The sequence below is a fragment of the Cydia fagiglandana genome, chromosome 9 (genome assembly GCF_963556715.1).
Source record: "Cydia fagiglandana chromosome 9, ilCydFagi1.1, whole genome shotgun sequence".
Classification (NCBI taxonomy): domain Eukaryota; kingdom Metazoa; phylum Arthropoda; class Insecta; order Lepidoptera; family Tortricidae; genus Cydia; species Cydia fagiglandana.
In genome coordinates, this window is record NC_085940.1 from 9,682,412 (window position 1) to 9,699,325 (window position 16,914).

The 16,914-nt window shown below is 35.0% G+C and overlaps 1 protein-coding gene across 2 annotated transcripts in view; it reads left to right on the forward strand.

Moving 5' to 3' along the window:
* The window catches only part of LOC134667334 (putative inorganic phosphate cotransporter), a 39,917-nt gene that overhangs the window by 1,326 nt on the left and 21,677 nt on the right, over positions 1 to 16,914 (forward strand). Inside the window, exon 1 of one of the 2 annotated variants that reach the window (XM_063524688.1) lies at positions 11,551 to 11,858. The exons of the other annotated variant lie outside the window; for it this stretch is intronic. Within the exon in view, the coding sequence (XP_063380758.1) occupies positions 11,825 to 11,858 (34 nt within the window). The 5' untranslated portion in view covers positions 11,551 to 11,824. Of the gene's footprint in view, positions 1 to 11,550; positions 11,859 to 16,914 lie in introns of those variants that run through there. 2 annotated transcript variants of the gene reach the window in all.

Genomic DNA, 16,914 nt, shown 5'->3' on the forward strand with positions numbered 1-16,914 from the left:
CCGTAACTTATTTTTAAAATGTGGTTTTTAATTAAAAGACACATCAAGATTGTTTACCTTATTTCTAATGCTAAAAAAAACGAACTATAGTATAGTAAATGAAAAGGGACAATAGTGTTGTATGTATTTCGCTAACTTAACATGCCTATCAAAGCGAATTCACTAATTAGGTATGAATTACGAAAAATCTCTGAATAAGTCTATATTAAAGTACCAAGTCAACACAGTATAGTAATTTTTGAAACAATAGCAAAACAGTCTGTCATAACAAGCTATATTTGTACAAATGTACTAACTACAAGCCTTCCAACAAGGAATGCCCACGGATAACGTCCACCGACCGTAATAAGCTAAGTATGTGAAAATTTCCACTGCCCTGCATGATAATTAACAGTCGCGATAAAGATGTTTGTTTATTTACCTTGCTCATCATTCTCATCAAATAATCACGACGTAACGATATAACGATGATAATGTGAGTATGTACTTGTAAGTAGCTTAGGATATACCTTGTATATTGGTAAATACATACATCTTTGCAAACAAATTATTTGCCTTAATATTCGTAAATACCTACCCGAAATACATGAAGACACGAAATAGACGATAATACAATAAATAATCATTATTCCTTTTAAAGTAACAAATTTGCGAAATCGGTGATCACGGTGCCTCGCCAAGGTGACAATAGCTTGCGGTACGACAACGAAACGCTTTGTGTCGCTCTATCGATATATCACTTTAGTACGACAGTGACAGTTGCGTTTAGTTCGGTACGGAGCGTAAATGAATGGCATGTTGGCTACGCACCCAAATTTTGTATTAGGTTAGTCAGCGCACCTCTAAAAGCAATTGTACCTGACTATAATTAAAATTAGGCCTCTCTTAGAAGAGAAGCACAAGAGAGGCCAGTGGGCGATAAAAGGCATCAGCATACACGATGATGATGATGATGATGATAATTAAAATACATATTATTAACTTATTTAACTTATAAATTCGTGTCATAAGCCCGGCAAACCGCAATAATTTGTTTTGGCTGAAGTGCCTACCTAGAAAAACGCTTTTGCAAACATCCTATTCAATATATTTATTAATGTGTGCGAATGCGAACGAGTACCCATAAGTGGAATCGAATGTGTAGGTATTATCTATTTGCACTGATAAAAACTTGGTAAGTTATTAGTCAATAAATAATTTATTTACTTTTAACAAAGCGAAGGCCATTGACTTAAATTAAATATAGAATAAGGAAGTGAGTACTAGGTTTTTTCAGAAGTATTTAGGTATCCTATCACTACCACAGCCACCGACTAAGTTGACAAGTTTTTTAATTAAATAGGTATGTAGTTGGTATTGCTTTGATTTAGTTTCGCAAACGTGGAATGTATTAAAACAAGTTTTAAGTGCCTATATAATGCTTTATGACGCTAAATTATATTCATCTTTATTCTTTTTTTTATAAGCGCCTAGCGCCTTTTGAAGCTAGCTGTATTAACATCTTAGGCACATTAACATACCACCCGAGCAGTAGATAGTCGAGTATAAGTGTGGCAGCCAGGCAGTCTGCCGCGCCTAAGCCATTACTGCACCGGACCGGTAGCAAAACCTTCAATTACCGACCAATCAATTACTGACTGACGCACATAACTTGCCAATCTGCCGTTACTGGCTTCGAACTCATTTTGCCCATATTTATTTATTTTACGGTTCTACTTTTTTTGGCAATCCCGAAGAAATTATATTGTTTATGTGAGTTGACATCTAATTGTTTTAAGTAAGAGAAAACCATTAATTAGTTTAACTCATCCTTGTAATTTGTAAGTAAGAGTCAAGACTCCAAGGCTGTTTTTTGCAGCACGTTGCCCAACGCGTGCCAATCGGGCAAGGCATGCGTGATATTGTTCAGGTCCAGGTTATCGTACCGGAAGTACCCTGAAAGTTTAAAGCATTTTTTTTCACGCATCATGGTATAGAAATACCAAACAGATAAATTAAGCATCGTTTTCGATGCGTGTTTAAAGACAAGAGAAGGGTCTAAAAGTTATAAGCAGCTTGACTTTTTTGAGATTAGAGATGGACATTATTTAATAAGCCAAGCTCTTGGTGGTAACTTGTATATTACTAAAATATAAATACAAAAGGGTCGTAAAACTAAATCATTTTGGTACCAAGAAATTGACAACCTTTCCAGTAATTATATTATGATAGATATCGATACAAATTTAATTAAAGCGCATTAGTTACATGATTAAACTACAAGATATTTTAACGTAGGCTTTGTTAATAAATAGATGTTGATATAAGTTAAACTATCGAGACAAACCATTCTGGTTTACGATGCTCTTGGATCAAAATATTATGTGATTGTGATTTATCTCTAATAATATAAAAATAAAATAAATATTTTGCAAATCGACGACATAGCTCTATGAAAATCCGGTTTGACATCGCGGGTGGCGCACTCTAGTGGCCAGTGAAAGGCGCATTACGTGTATGCAACTATGCACCCACACATTGCAGCTAATTTGCTCTAAACATCAGAGAAGTGGTTAATAAGTGGTTAGGGTAAAAGGTGCAAGGACGGAACTGCATTCCTTAGTGATGGTTCGATAATTTCAACAGGAGATGACTCGGACATATGTTGAAATTAATTTTCGGAAACATCGAATAGTAGTAGGTAAATTAGAGTAAAAAAATTATAGTTGAAAAATGCACCGTCTTGAACGATATTCAAATTGGCGCCGTTGTTTACACGCCTTTACAAATAATATTCTTACGGTTTATATTACTGAATGTAAAATAAATAAAATTTTGTTAGTTGTGTGTGACTCAATCTAATACAAAATTAATAACAAAATTTTAGTTTATTTTTGTAAATCACAAATTCTTGCAAAATAAATACAAAATAAAGTCCACAAACTTGTTCTTTATACCATATTAGATTCTTTAAACGGTCAGTAGCCGGTGAAGACCCTGAGGTAATTTTTAAGGATATTAGTTTTTTCCTGTAGCAAAATGTACTTATCTATCTACATGATTGGGGTCTTTATTGTACCAACGTGAACTGAATACATACTTAACATCATAACACGCCACATAACGAAGCTAAGTCGTGGTTAAGATGTTGATATTAAGTTTGAATCACAATATTTATTCAAAGTTTTAACATTCAGGTTGATAAATAGTGAAACTAGCGTTTGTATCAAAATACATAAGTTATGCCTTTAGTCTTGTAAAAGGTACTTTGTGACAGTGATATGGGCATTTTTTGGGAAGTGACACAAAGGTGTTCACGTGTTTCCAATGTAAATGTAACCGCCGTCAATGTCAGGAATCAAGTCGCACACGGCTCGTGTTATTTACTTGCTCATCAGCTGTTCAGAAACTGTGCAAATTATAAAACTTCACGGATAAATAAAGTTTTGTACGGAACACTATAAACAATCGGCACGATACCTAAAAATATCTGCAAATATCCGTTTTTTGCTAAAGTTTTCCTTCAATTTTGCAACCACTTATACCAAAAGAAAATAATAATAACTGACCTAGCTAGTTATTTCCATGAGGAGAGGGGGCATAATAATGATAGAAAGTGGGGCATAATGTTAAATTGATGTAAAAAAAGAGTACCTTACCTATTATAGCACAGCGTGTCATGGATTTATTGCGAAATTTTATCGTAAAGGTATCAAACTCGTAACTTAAGAACTTAACAATGTTGATGTGTTTAATTTTTTGATGAAATTGAGTTTTGTTTAATCTTTTTGTCTTAATCTTTTGCAAAAAAGAGCTGGTTGCCAGGTCGCGGGTTAAATATTCGGTTTAATTTTAATTGATTTTACATTTATGCAAAATAATTTCTTCATAATAAAATTAAATGTGTTCATAGTTCTTAGACCAGCCCTGCTTAACGGAGTTGTTACCATCTAGGTACCTTTAATAGGAAAATCTAACGCAAATCGTCGCTACAGTGTTTTAGCCGTATTTGCGCGATCTTGTCGTAAGTCAGTACTGAATTAAGGCAATTAGATAGGTACGTTGCAACACAAATGTCGCAACAATGATCAAACAGCCCAGCAAATACTTCGCATTGTCTCTCGATTTCCTTTCAGCAAGTACCACGCAAGGTTGCTGTGGCTGCAAGTCGTGACCCTGCTCGGCAGATTACCAAAACATCTATCATTTAGCCGAGTTAAGCGAAACGTCCCCAACAATTAGACAGCATCTTTTGTGTTGTTTTTATGCAGAGAAAGCCTGTTGAAGTTTTGTATTGGTCAAGGTTAACTGTTAGGTAATGCTATGTAATGACTAACACTAAAATCCGTGTTAATGGGATGCGGTTACCTGGGGACTAACTACTAACTTTACTTTTGGATCGGCTTTTGTTGATGTACGATTGTCATCTTGGCTTGGACCCCGGATTTATTCTTTGACACTTGGCAAGGAGCAATCTGTATTTATGAAAGCGACTGAAATTTCTCTTTCCTACTCAACTGGTAATGTCTTATTGGAATTTAATTACAACCACTCTAGCCCCAAGCCCCAGGCTAAGTTGACAGCAATTTTGATAGCTCAGACGGTGCAAGCGTTATTTTAAACGTCAAACTTCTATGAAATATCGGCGTTTACACTTGCACCGTCTGGGCTATCAAAAGCAACAATAATTAGCTTGGTCTGACTCCATCTTCAGCACTACTTAGATACAGAGGGTGCGCTATTTCAAAAACTGAATGTTTGGTAGTCGAATTTGACCCAGTTTCCATTAAGCTAATTAAATAGGCGCTCTGACACCGCATCAAATCAACACCGAATTACTTAAATGCCCGAATCCGGACCGGTTTTGACCTCAATGTGCTTTGTTTTATAATACTGTCGACCGGGTTGAATACGGATGCCTGGGGTGAATAGGCCCAAACTTAAAATTTGATTTACCTGACAATTTCTTAAAAAATACCCACACAAATTGTATCATATAAAATTTACTATTAGGGCATACTGAAAATTCCTGGAACTGACCACTTAGAAAAAATAAGTCTGAAAATTCCTGGAATTGACCACTTAGAAAAAATAAGTCGTCTCATATATCAGAACCTTGCAGTATCGCCCATGTATTTTTAATCGAATGATAAAATTTGTGCGGGTAATTTTTTCCAAGCTGGGATCCCCAGCCATCCCTATTCACCCCGGTTTATCATACCTAAAGCGACTTTGCAGTTTAGTTAACCGGCTGCAAACAGTTAAACACTTAAGGTACCTACGTGTCTACGTTAAAAAGCTTTTTCTATAATAATAATCATGTTTATTCGACAAAATAAGTTAATCCGTAGTTAGAAGTCATTCACTCAGCAAATAGGACATAGAAGAGGATTTAAAAACAACCACCATATACAGAGTATTTACATAAGATTCCTTCTCGGAATATGTTTAGGACTTTAGTTGTGATTTCCACGGATCGCCAATTATCAATATTTATAAATGGTTATGGTGAGGCGACCACGTCTCCACGACTTGAAAATCGTCAATATAGTTTGTCAAAGAACTGTTTCACTTCAATCATAGACAGAGAGAATCATACTATCTTTGTCTTACACTAGTACTAGCACCCAAAAGAAAAGGATGAGTATAGTTTTACTGACTGACAAATTGGTTTAACCAACTATATTACTATAGGTATTCTTTAATTAGAAATGTTAATTGACATCTGACAAATCATAACCAAAACAAAATGACAATTTAGGTGGCAAAATTTACCTATGTTCGAATTGGCCTCTAGGTAGTAAAAGTATTTTTTCAGATGTTCAACTTATAGTGCATTTCTGCGTGTTCGGATTATAATTTATAATTATAATGAGGATCTGTAAATACTCCAAGGAAGTTTCCATCAAAGGAGCGTCGCGCACGCCGTTTGAGATTTCACTACAAACACCTGCGCCTGGGCCGGATTAACTTCTCCTCCTATTTAGAGTCTTATCAACGCAGTCCAAGGTATTATTTTGCACATTGTATTTATATCAGTCCGTATGACATTTACGTTAATGAACATCGTTCGACAATCAATCGGTTATATCGGAGCAGCCTAGGCGTTCACAAATATCTGAACAAAGCATGTACTATCAAGACACTGACGGCCCGATTCGAACTTTAAGATACGTCAAATATTACGACTAGATACGATATGGATATAGGCTAAATTAATATTTAATAACTAAACTTCCGTGAGACACAGACATATTAAATATATTCAAAATGGAGACACCGAAAAGGAAACGGGGACACGGAAACGGAAACGGAGACAGAGTGAAACATGTCGAGCGTTTATCGATTTAAAATACGTCAGTGACCCGTTTTTAATATATTTAATATAAACTATTAAATTATTGCTTTAATGAGATATTTTTATTACGATATGGATTAGATATGTCATCGTCAAAAGTGACGTATTTGTTTGAAGAAATGTGACTTGATACTGACTCTTATTATTTTAATCCATATCGTAACTAGACGTAATATTTGACGTATCGTAAAGTTCGAATCGGGTCGCAAAGAGCACGTTCAGATACCTATTTGTGAGCATCTGGGGCGCTCCGACATCCTCATAGCGACTAGCGACTGTACAGTGTCTATTGAATTTTCATTTAACAGTCTCACAACAGAATAGGTTCAAATGAAAACTGTTAACCAATATATTAACAAATATACCTACTCATGTTTTTTGGGATTCCTGTAAGCAAATAACTCGTGCCGTTGGTGTGATAATTCGCACATATCTGCACACTTAACATTTACAATTGCTTATTAATCTTATTATTTTTATTCTGATGCGTATTTATTTTGAATTTCAATGCAATATTTCGTTGAGGATTCTAAAAGTGGCATTACGTGTTTGGTCCTTTTTTATGTTAGCCTAGTTTGTGTCCCACTGCTGGGCCTCCCCTCTTTTCCTCCACTCAACCCAGGCGTTTGTACGTTCCCGCCAATCCGGATAAAATGCGTCCAAATCGTCCCGCCATCTTCTTTTTGGTCTGCCTGAACCCCGGCCAATGTTACTTACGGTTGATTAATTTACTTGGACATCGGTCGGTAGGCTTATTAGAAAATCGTCCATTAGACGCAGCACAATGATAGGTATCAAAAACAAATTGCATAAATGATTGTTAATAAAGTATACCATCAGCATGACCAGCACATCTTGCCGAATTACGTATACAAGTTGCGTCGATCTGTCCTCGCGCGTCGCGATAAGATGTGTTTCAAAAGTATCTGGACGCACTGGTATGGAAATTGAATTTACATCACAATGATAATGGATATCCATAAACGTTTTAATAAGCCTAATTTTATTGTAAACTTAAAATAAAAACAATATCATCCAAAGTTGGTTAAGCGGTTAATACTCGCATTAATTTTAGCAGAAACGCTTAATTTTGACCAACATTTTGGACAACTAATGACCTACAAGCAATACATCTATAACAAAATATAGGTATGTGTGCTCACAAACGGATACACAATTTGACTTGTTTTAATGAGATCTCGTGACATAGCGACTATGACCATTAATTTCACTATTTTTGTGAGAAGTGGCGTTATTATCCGGTTTTAAATATAACAAAGTCATGTGTCAAATGACGTATTTAGATACTGATATATATATTTTATGGAAAACTTCCAAATATAACAACAACATATCAACATTTATGATGTCACTCACTATAGAAAAGAAAAATCGAATCGGGCCGCTGAGCTCGGTAACTAATGTGTTCCGCAAACTGTAAGATTAATTATAAAAATATACATATCAGGTTATTTTGGAAAAACACCATGCATTATATATTAAAAAATACAGTTAAAAATCATTTAATGAGTTAGTTTCAAATCATCGCAAATTTATTGACACGGTATAATTTTGGCATTAATTTAAATTATTATTAAGCTGTAAGTATACATATAGAGGTAAAGATAACACAGCTAAGTAGCTGGATTGTAACAAGAGATTAACTTATTTAAGTAGGTACCTTATTTCTTGATTAAGTATCATCTAATAGGTACTCAATCTATGTTCTTTCAAAAAGCGTAATCGAGACGAACTTTGGGAACGAATTTTGTTTAGTATTAATTACAATCTAGGGTTCATTCGCAGTTGGTTTGGTGCCTACGAGTAGGTACACCGTCAAGAACACAGTTCACTAAACATTTGTAAAAACTTATTATAATGTAATAAATACAGTTTTCTAATCAGCACTCCTTCCTGTCGCAATTTTTCTTATATATAATGTCTATAAAATATGTAGACCTTCGTTCGGCGTAACATAAATATTGAAAGACAACGCACAGCCACAGAATAAGTAATAGTACTAGGTACAGAAGACTCACTCTAACAAAACACGTCTGTTACGATCAGGACAGATATGGCCGCTAGGTGGCGACAGTGCCACGCGCGGTTTATGGCTATAACTGGCTTATAGCTACGAAAATTGGTGTGGAACGGATGTACTTTTAGCTACCTGTAGCAAAGCGACGAAATCGCGGAGTGAGCCACGCTTGGCACAGCCTAAAAATGCCTATGCCATTGAAGTTAGGAAAGCAAATCAAAATGTGGTTGAAAGTTGTTTGTGTATATTGTGATGAAAGTATGTAACAACTTCAACGCCGCCGCGTAATGTATTGTCTGAAATTAAACTACAAAAATGAAAACAATGACGTAGAGACAATGGTATAATATGTTTAATGTTATTGATGTTGTGCAAAATAATACGCAATAGGTTATTTGCTTTGCTAAACAAACAAGTTCTTATAGCTTGTTTTATTGAATATTAAAAAGCTATCTTACTTTTTCTGAGAAATGTTTACGAGGACGCGCACAGACGTGACAGACGCGTTTTGTTAGGGAGTGAGTCTTCTGTACCTAGTACTATTATTTATTCTGTGTTAATACTTAATATTTGGCTGCAAAGTAAGTATCATCAAAGTTTTTATGCACTGAATCGCATCGCATATTAGGTACCTACTTACAAAACATATTATGTATTTACTGAAACGGAACTAGGGCTCATTTAGACGATACGAGAACTCGCATGCGAGTTTCATTACATTGCGGTTTTTGATCGGTCTGTTTAATTGGACGTAATCAACAGCCCGCAATGTAACTAAAACCGCATGAGAGTTAGCGCGTCGTCTAAATCAGCCCTAATCGCATACGCGTAATACTTAATCGGGACTTGATCCGTTTTAGTAAATCATAAAATCGTTTAAATCAGTGTTTTATAAAAAATTACAATTACTTCTTGTGATACTAGCTCATTTTATACGTAGGGGTAGGTACTTTTATAGGTAGAAATTGTTTTCTAAATAAGGCTAAGAACACATCGTATAACCATTTGTGTTCTTACAGGATCCGTGTTCTCCGAGATAAAAACTAATGGTTATCTAGATAGGGATTAAATTAAACAGGTACGCGTTGAACGATTGTTATTCTTGTGCAAACAAAGGGTTAATGTTTTGAATGGTAAAACTTATGCAATGTTAGTTATGTTAGTAAGGCAGGTTAAATGTATCCGTAACCCGTAACGAAACTCATGACGTGTTCATTTAAATTAACTTTGATGACATCTTTTCTTTAAATTTTACACTAATCAATCTAGTCCCACGGTAAGCTCAATAAGGCTTGTGTTGTAGCTACTAGACGACGATATACTTAATATATATATAAATACTTATATACATAGAAAACATCCATAACTCAGGAACAAATATTTGTGATAAACACGTAAATGAAAAAATAAATGCCCTTACCACTTACTGCTTCGTAGGCAGAGACACCACCGATTAGGCTAGGACGCCGTCAATGAAACAACTGAAACATTTTTAAGAAGTTTTGAAACATTCAATATTTTTTAAATAGCTAATGGTTAGGTACAGTCAAGGAATTTAAATTCCGACCCATTTCGTACTTTGTCACAGTGACAATCAATATGAAAGCCGCTAGAGACCTCATACGGTTGTCACTGTGACAAAGTACGAAATGGGTCGGAATTTAAATTCCTTGACTGTACATGAAATAAAATAAACATAGTGTCATCACTACCAGGCGACTACCTACGTATTCCCAATTTTTTTTTATAGAATGATATTCTTTTTAAAATTTTAGCTAAAAGTAAGTATATTAAATAAAATAAATAAATAAAATAAAAATAATAAAGCCTCTTTATTTCCTTAATTTTACATACATGCATCATTCCATAATCATAGTTTGTATAATAATATTAAGTAATATGAATAAACATGTATATTTAATAAGTATATTAATGACAAGAAAAGCCTGTATAATTTTTTTCCAAATTGTTTTCTCTGAAAGTGCAGTGACGGGCAGTGAAAGTGGAACATGAGCTACTTCGAACTCATTTCGAACTGCAGTGATCGTGTGGGTCTAGACTCTAAACTTGACCTTTCGTGCTTGTTACGATTACTCAAGTGCGTTTATGTAATTAATGTAATTAGGATTATTTTGGCCGCTCCATTTAAACCGGAAACATTGCAATGTTAGCCGACTAGACACGATTGATTAATGTGTTTATACTGGCAATTGCAATTCTAACTTAAGTTACGAAAATAATACGAAGATATGTTGCAGATGTATTTAATAATAGTATTTTATACAACCGTGATTTAATAGAGAGATTTTCAGTCGAGTATCATGTTTAGGCAACGAAGCTTGCTGACGAGTTACATTACATCCAAACTCTTTGGTGGTGTCGTATGGATTACGGTCAGGTTTGACGACTTGTCTGTGGTGTTTCTTAGGTCAGTCTTAGCTCTTACGCTCTTGGAAACCATTTGTGTATTTCTGACCCCGGTTTATAGTCTTATTTCTTGCAAATTAACACTAGAACAGTAGGTGCCTATCAGATTCTCGAAGTAATACCTCGAATTACAAATGATACGAGTATTAGTTATGAGGTTAGTACAAGACAGTTAGTGTAAGTACGTAACGTAACTTTTATGGTTATCATTAGCGTACCTATACAACTCGAATAACCAAATATGAAGATAAAAAAACCCTGAGAATATTTGTATTCAATTACATTTAGTATAGGCAGGTAGACTTATGTTGTTTACTTAGTATACAATATGTTGTATTGGATGATTGATAAAAGATCAGTTCAGGTTTCTAATTTTCCCGTTGGATTGGAAGGTGGTGTTAGATGGTGAAGTAGGTAAAAAATTTTTTTCGTAAAAATTGTCCGCGCCAAATTTTGGTTTAATATCACACAGAAACCGCTCTGATCAGGAGATTCGGGTAGTGGCAGATTTGCCCTAAGGTCCAAGATAGGCCCGGGCCTACTAGGGAAGCAAGATATTAGGGGCCAGGGCGGCAAACTGTGACAAAAAAAGAAAATATGATGGATGCTGAGTAAGGGGCGGCCACAGGGCCTAGGGCGACAAAGACTGTAAATCCGCCACTGGATTCGGGTTCAGGTTTTAATAGGTACTCGACTCGTCAACCATCCTCCATCTTCGCCGTGGTATATAGGGCCGGAACGTCTGCGCTCGCGCCTATTGCGAACAGAGCCGCACGCGCGTATGACGCCTGAATGCCTACCACTCCCGCGCCGCGAACGCGTACAGCCTTACGTTCTAAATTCGAATATATATTTTTTTCGAATCGAACACAAATAACTTCAAACTTATAAATAAAACACTGAAGTAACTGTGGGTGTTATTCAAAAATTTAATATTTTTTTTTAATTTTTTGGTGATTGGACAGTGATGCGGACACGGACTTAGTGATTTAGTGTATCCCGTTTAGAATTGAACTATCAAAATGTTGACCGGCTGGCAGTTACTTTTATCGAAATGTAAGTTTAAAAGTTTATTTAAAAAATACAACTCTCGCTCGCAGTCGTATCAGCTTGTAAAATAGAATAAGTACAACTATAAATACAACCCTGTACCATAATATCCAAATATAAAGACTATTTTAGTATGGTATTAATAAGTATTTAACATAATGAGTTACTTATTCAAAGAATATCTATAAAAATATTAGAATACAAGTCTACCGGACTAAGCTTTAATATGGACACCTGACGAATATTTTTTATTAGTATAAATAATATGTAACCAAATATAATATTTATACATATTAATAAGGTCATTCAACAGTAAAAAATTACCTAAGCACTGCTATGCACGCCTTTTCTCTGCAGCTGACTGTACGTGTACAGTCTATTTTAGCCATAAATTCGCTGAAGAATTGTTCTCACTTATTGTGGTTTTTTTTTTTATTCTTAAGAGAATAAAAGTGTGCTAATACATTTTTCGTACGTCATATTTGTATCAGAAATGTAACGGAATGGAAAACACAATTCGGTTAAAGATTGAAAGAGTTCATGTAGAGTAGATATTTCTACTACTCTACTCTTTCGATTATTTCATTTCGGTCAATATTTAGGACATGCTGTCAATATTTAGGATACATACAAGAGCGGTGCCTCTTAATACAAGTATTTGATACTTAAAAAGAGTAAAACAATGCAAACGAATGCTGTGCTATGCTATTAACATCGTAGGTCAATGAGAAAGTCGATTGTTGTTTATTATCCATTACATTATGTCTTTTGACACCTACCTATAGTTCGTTTTTTTTAGCATTAGAAATTAGGTAAACAATCTTGATGTGTCTTTTAATTGAAAAACACATTTTAAAAATAAGTTACGGCAAATATGTAACAATTATGAATCTAATACGATCATTTATATTCTTCTGCTTTCATCAGTAATAGTTTTTGAATTTTAAAAAGCGTTTTTCAATTAAAAGACATGTCAAAATCGCTTACCTTCTTGCAAGTTCTTTCTAATGCTAAAAAAAACGAACTATAGAGGTGTATCGGGGACAACTAATTTATATGAAAACACCTAATACCTATTCCCATCTGTGCGCGGCGACAAATGGGAACACACCGACCTAGATATTATTAGCTCGAAAACTAAAGAGATATACACCCTCGTACATTTACTTAGTTCGTGAAGTTCTTTCATGTGAAAGAAAAAGTATCAAAGGGGTCGTGTCGTATCAAAAAGTCAAAGAGCTGGCGCAAGATAGGGAAAGTTGGAAAATACTCCACCGACAAGAGAATACACTCTTAAGTTAATGATGATGTACATATTTGGAAGAAACCGCTGAGATAAGACCACCCTGATGAATTGATGATACCTTTATTTACATTACTTTTTCTTTCATGGTGCATTCATTGGCTCTAGCATTTGTCAATACAAAGAAAAAACATATATCTATCAACCAACCATACAAACATTTTGTATCACTGATCAAATGACCGGGTCACAATTACAAGCTTAAGAAATAGTAAGTACTTAACTAAAAGAATTTTATTAAATTTTTCGACGGATTAAATATATGACTTAATCGTGCCCGTTATTTAATACCCGTATTATTTTTTACTCGCCATTAATAAAGAGAGACAGGATTGTTATGATTATGACTGGAAGCATACCGCTTCATCCACTATCTACGCCAAACAATAGTTATTGGATAAATGTGCAACTGCTAGCTGGATCGACTAAAAGCGATGACAACGTTAGCCGTGGCAAGCATGTCAACTATCGTCGGACTATAAATTATCACTAAACCTTATAAAGCAAAGCCCCCCGCCGCGTCTGTCTGTTTGTGTGTACGCATGTTCGCGATAAACTCGAAAACTACTGAACGGATGTCGCTTTCATGTGGTTTTCGCGTGTGAAAATAGAATGATTCTTGAGGAAGGTTTAGGTGTATTATTTGTTAAGAGCCAACAGGAGTGGTCATTTCTCCATACAAACGTAGTCCTCGTTTTCCTCCGTGGTTTTTGAAGCTAGAGCAATGATTTTTTCAACACAGATTAATGTTGTCAATATCTGTGTCGGACCGTTTTGCTTTTTTTGATATTTTTGTTTTTTCAGGCGCTAGAGCCCTTCAAAAATGTATTGGTTCTATGTAGGTAATCCGTACGAAGCCGGGACGGGTCGCTATAATTGATACTATTGACGGTCAACTGTAAAATAACGAATGTAGGTAATATAGGTATGTCTTCTAAGTTAACTCCATCAGGCATTTAACGGAAAACCTTTTTGAAGCAAACAGACGTCACAGTTCATACTACATATGTACGAATATTGGATGAAATTTTATTTTGTGACCAAATTATATCTAATATTTTAGTAACATATAGAGATAGAATTAAAAATAATAATATGTACCTACATATTTTAATATGGTAGGTACGTACTTTAGTTAGTACGTACCTACTCGTAACGCCGCTTCCTTAAATAACGATTATTTTCAAAGCCAACTATTAAAACAGGAAAATATATTTTTTTAAATAGTAGGTAACCGGAAAACTACACGCTAATCAGTAGTAGTAGTAGCTGGTAGTAGTACCAATTAGCGTACCTACTTAGATACCGTATCCTCGTAGATAGGAATTCATTCAATCTTCGTCATTGCTATTCATTGCTACAAGCAGTCATAATAAAACTTTTTTCCAAGTATTACCGTCAGATGTTGAAATTATAATTCATAATAAACATTTCTATGATTGCGTTACATCGTTATTCTTATAATTTCCTTATTTTAATGTTTATAGAAGTAGCTCTATTAGTACTAAATAATCTAAAAAAAACATAGATTAAGAATAAATCATAAGGAGACGTATTTAGGTAGATACATAGGGATTTCGTTTGGTGATATGGCCGACCACTTTTTACACAATATTTGCAAAACCGGCCAAGTGCGACTCGGACTCGTGCAAAAAGCGTTCCATACATTACCCAAAAAGCGGCAAAAAAATCACGTTTGTTGTATGGGAGCCCCACTTAAATATTTTATTTTATTTTGTTTTTAATATTTGTTAACAACAATTTTTAACAAATATAAAAAAAAACATTAATATTTGTTAGCGCCAACAGAAATATATCACTTGTGAAAATTTCAACTGTCTATCACGGTTCATGAGTTATAGCCTGGTGACAGACAGACGGACGGACGGACGGACAGACGGTTTTTTTTGCTTTGGGTACGGAACCCTAAAAACAACGTAGTATAGCACTCTAGATCGCTTAATTGCAATTATCTATTACACGCCGAGATGCATCACCGAGATGAATCATACGTAGGTAATTAACAACTTTTGACAGGTGTCAATATCATTACAAGGCGAAGATAGGAGTCACGTTGAAGGAGACAGTGTGGGGAGACACGTGACTAATTGTATAGGAATTAAAAGCGTAATGGCGACTACGTCAGAAGTAAACTGGATTAATAAATCGATAAAGTGAAATCGTTTACTTATTGATCATCATCAGTATAACAATATACACCTTGATTCAGAGGCACATTGAAACATTTATTACCATCCATTCCTGAGGCGACGAGGAGGAGATAGGTTGATATTATGTGTTCTTTACTCTGAACGAACAGACATAAATAGACGAAATACCTACAACGAGGCAGTTTTACGTGATTTTTTTAATAAAAAATTAGTGAACAGTAAAATAAAGGTAGCCCATTGAGTCAAAGGAATAGCATATTTTACATTAAATCAAATGAAGAAAGGCACTTGAAAACTTCTTATGGTATGTATGTATGAAATGATGTATCTAGACATACTAGTTCACAGGATCGCAGGAAATGCATGGTCGAAAAGCTACAATAGGCATTTGTTGCATTGTGAGCATTGTGACAGACATCAGCTCTTCAGAAGCAAGGTTGTACATGACACGACATGGCATCTGATTAGTCATTATGTACAAATTGTACAAGACTGGGCACTGGGATAATGAATTTGATTCCTGGAAATGTAAATATGATTGTAACTTACGTAAACTATTATGTATGTATAATGTGCGAAATTACAAATGGCGGCATAACGATTTCACAGTGCATTCAGCTACAATTTAAATTAAATCTGATCTCAGAGTATTGTGCTCAAACATATTTGGCTGATTTGCTCTGGCTCTACCTACATTCGTAGCTACATAAGCTCTACTAGATCGATTGAAAGCATGCAACTAATTTGGCTACTAACCAATGGGGGCTTCGAGCAACACCGGCTTCCGACACGTCGGAAGGGAGGGGCCCAAGCGATATCTCGCCGTACAAATCTTTCTGCCATTTTTCGCGGGGGGAAAGGTGCACACAGTCGCATTTCTCACACACTTACGTACAAAATCCTATCTGTAATGACGACACAAATACATAGAAAATGACACACGTCAAAGACAAATCTTGCAAACCTCGATCTCTTTTTATGTACGGACGAGTGACTAGTGTCACAACACGCACACTAACACATTTTCGTTGAAGTATGTCATTGTATTCTGAGAGATGAGAAGTCGGATTTGTCGCTCGACCGATCCGCAATTTGTACTGAGCGAGCAAAATCGATAAATCCAACAATTACTTGAGACTAAAATATAATAATTGTATTTAAATGTAATTTAACGTATGATATGTAAAAAAAAATTATTCTTTTTTCTTTTTTTTTAATTGTCACGGCGGTGGTGTTCTCCCTGCTGCCAAATCCCATAGAACAAAACTAGAAACAGGAAAAACCTATGGTGGCCATCTTTAAAATCCTTTAAAAGTTGCCAATCCCGATTTAATACATCTAATAAAATAATCTAAATCATGACTTGGGACTACTACTGTCATGGTTTTGTAAAAAAGGTCCAATAAAGTTATGTCTTAGGTATCTATTTTGATTAGATAAGTAGGAATGTATATTATTATTCTACTTTGGTAAGGCACATTTCAATAAAAACCGTATAAACCTACAAAAAAAAAAATTAAGTATCACTAGAGACAAACGTTTGGCGGTCTTATCGCTTAAAACTCTATTTCTTAAATTTAGTTACTGT